Source organism: Eimeria mitis, genomic scaffold, assembly GCF_000499745.2.
Source record: "Eimeria mitis Houghton genomic scaffold, Emh_scaff325, whole genome shotgun sequence".
In the NCBI taxonomy this organism is placed as follows: domain Eukaryota; phylum Apicomplexa; class Conoidasida; order Eucoccidiorida; family Eimeriidae; genus Eimeria; species Eimeria mitis.
The window spans coordinates 17,323-19,658 of record NW_013571588.1 but is presented as its reverse complement, the minus strand read 5'-3'; the positions used below and the strand labels follow the sequence as shown (position 1 = coordinate 19,658).

The 2,336-nt window shown below is 58.3% G+C and overlaps 2 protein-coding genes across 2 annotated transcripts in view; one reads left to right on the top strand and one right to left on the bottom strand.

Annotated features, from left to right (window-relative positions):
- Positions 1-359: 359 nt before the first annotated feature.
- Positions 360-578, top strand: EMH_0007990 (uncharacterized protein; the record flags this gene model as incomplete). Its single annotated transcript, XM_013498192.1, has 1 exon — positions 360-578. The coding sequence occupies one exon, from the start codon at positions 360-362 to the stop codon at positions 576-578; it is 219 nt and encodes a 72-aa protein (XP_013353646.1).
- Positions 579-909: 331 nt separating this feature from the next.
- Positions 910-2,336, bottom strand: part of EMH_0007980 (uncharacterized protein) — a gene marked incomplete at both ends in the record, with an annotated part of 3,141 nt that continues 1,714 nt past the window's right edge. Inside the window, one exon of the mRNA XM_013498191.1 lies at positions 910-2,336. This exon is cut by the window's right edge and continues 1,714 nt beyond it. Within this exon, the coding sequence (XP_013353645.1) occupies positions 910-2,336 (1,427 nt within the window).

Sequence of the window (2,336 nt, the reverse complement as noted above, 5' to 3'; positions counted from 1 at the left end):
AGCAGCAACAACAACAAGAGTAGCTGCTGCAGCAGAAGTAGCAGCAGCAGCAGCAACAGCAGCAGCAGCATATCTCCTCCTTCACTGGGTGCGCTGGCAGTTGCTGCTGCTGCAGTTGCTGCTGCAGCTGCTGCACCATACTGCATGCGTTGTTCCTCTAGATCTGCTGCTTCTGCTGCAGTTGCTGCTGCAGCAGCAGATGCCGCCGAAGCAGCAGCAGAAGAAGCAGCAGACGGAGATGCATTGCCTCCTCCTGCTGCAGCAGCAGCAGCAGCAGCAGCAGCTCTCCATGCTTTCAGAGTAGCAGCAATTCGAGGGTCTCTAGCAGCAGACTGCAGCACCCAATCCAGCTGCCGCCAATGGGCCTCGTAGCGGGGGCTCTTCCGCATCCCATACAACACCTGCAGCAGCAGCAGCAGCAGAAGCAGCAGCAGCAGCAGCAGCAGCAGAAGCAGCAGCAGCAGCAGCAGCAACAACAGCAGCAGCAGAAGCAGCAGCAGCAGCAGAAGCAGCAGAAGCAGAAGCAGAAGCAACAGAAACGGGTATTTTTGCAGCTAGCTAGCCAGTTAGGGGGCTAGTTAGCTAGCTAGCTAGGTGCCTAGCTAGCTAGCTAGCTAGCTAGCTAGTTAGTTAGTTAGCTAGCTAGCTAGCTAGCTAGCTAGCCGGGGCAAGGAGGTAGCGAATTACGAAGGCATCCAGATGATGTCTACACAGCAGCTGGCAACATAGCTAGCTAGCTAGCTAGCTAGCTAGCTGGGTTGCTAACCAGCTGCCTAGCTAGCTAGCTAGCTAGCTAGCTAGCTGGCTAGCTGGCTAGCTGGCTAGCCGAGTTTCTATCTCCTTGGTTATCTAGCTAGCTATCTAGCTAGCTAGCTAGCTAGCTAGCTAGATAGCTAGCTAGCTAGCTGGCTAGCTGACCTGAAGAAGGGTGCAGCGTATGACGAAGGGGAATTCCTTGGGAGCCTTCAGCTCTCTGCGGTAGACAGTTCGCGTGGGGCGTTGCTGCTGCTGCTGGTCGTGCTGCTGCTGCTGCTGCAGCAGCAGCAGCAGCACCTCCTCATCCTGGGGCGGTAGAGCATTAGCTGCAGCAGCAAACGCACCTGCATCTGCGTGTTCCGTTTCTGCTGCTGCTGCTCGATTACCACCAGCAGCAGCAGCAGCACCACCACCACCACCAGCAGCAGCAGCAGCACCACCACCACCAGCAGCAGCAACAACAGTAGCAGCAGCAGCCTCCTGCAGCGACAGCAGCGTCTGCTGCACCTGTCGTGTACCTGAAAGCATCATTTGCAGCAGCATAGCCAATGGTGATGAATCTTGTCCTGCTCTTGCTGCTGTTGCTGCTGCTGCTGCTGTTGGTGCTGCTGCTGCTGCTCCTGCTGCTGCTGCTTCTCTTTCTGCTGCTGTGGGTGCTGCTGCTGCTGCTGCTCCTGCTGCAGCAGCACCAGGTGCTTCCCTATCCGTCCTGTCTTCCCCTGCAGCAGCAGCAGCAGCAATTGCTGCTGCTGTTGCTGCTGTTGCTGCTGCTGCTGCATCGTCTGTGCCGGCTATCCTTGAGATAACGGGAGAAGGCACCGAGCTGCTGTTGCTGTTGCTGCTGCCGTTGCTGCTGTTGCTGCTGTTGCTGCTGCTCATGCTGCTTCTCCTAGATACAGAATCAGTATACGTCCAAGACGAGTCGCTGCCACCCTGCTGCTGCTGCTGCTGCTGCTCTTCTTCTGTTGCTGCTGCTGCTGCTGCTGCTGCTGCTGCTGCTGCTGCTGGTGTTCCTTGGTTATCTGTTGGGATGCGCAGCTGGCTGCTGCTGTCGCTGCTGCTGCTGCGGCTGCGGCTGTGGCTGCGGCTTCTGCTGCTGCTAAACCTTCTGCGTCCGGGCCTGAGCTGCTGCTGCTGCTGCCGTCGTCTCCTCTGCTGCTGCAGCAGCAGCAGCAGCTGCTGCTGCTGCTGCGGCTGCTGCTGCTGCCGAGCCCCAGTACGCCCCTGCAGCTGCAGCCTGTTCAGTGCCTCCACAGGCCGACGTCCCTCAGTAGCTGCTGCTGCTGCTGCTGCTGCTGCTACATGTGCTGCTGCTTGTGCTGTTGCTGCTGCTACTGCTGCTTCTCCTGCTGCTGTTCCCTCTGCAACTGCTGCTGCTATTCGCTGCTGAATGTCTGTCTGCTGCTGCTGCTGCTGCTGCTGCTGGTTCTCATCTACCACAAACAGCCGCGTCCACAGCCACTCTGCCTCAGGAGCAGCAGCAGCAGCAGCAGCAGCAGCAGCAGCAGCAGCGGCAGATGTACTTGAACCTTCTGCTGCTGATGATTGCTGCTCCTGCTGCAGCTGCTCGTGCTGCTGCT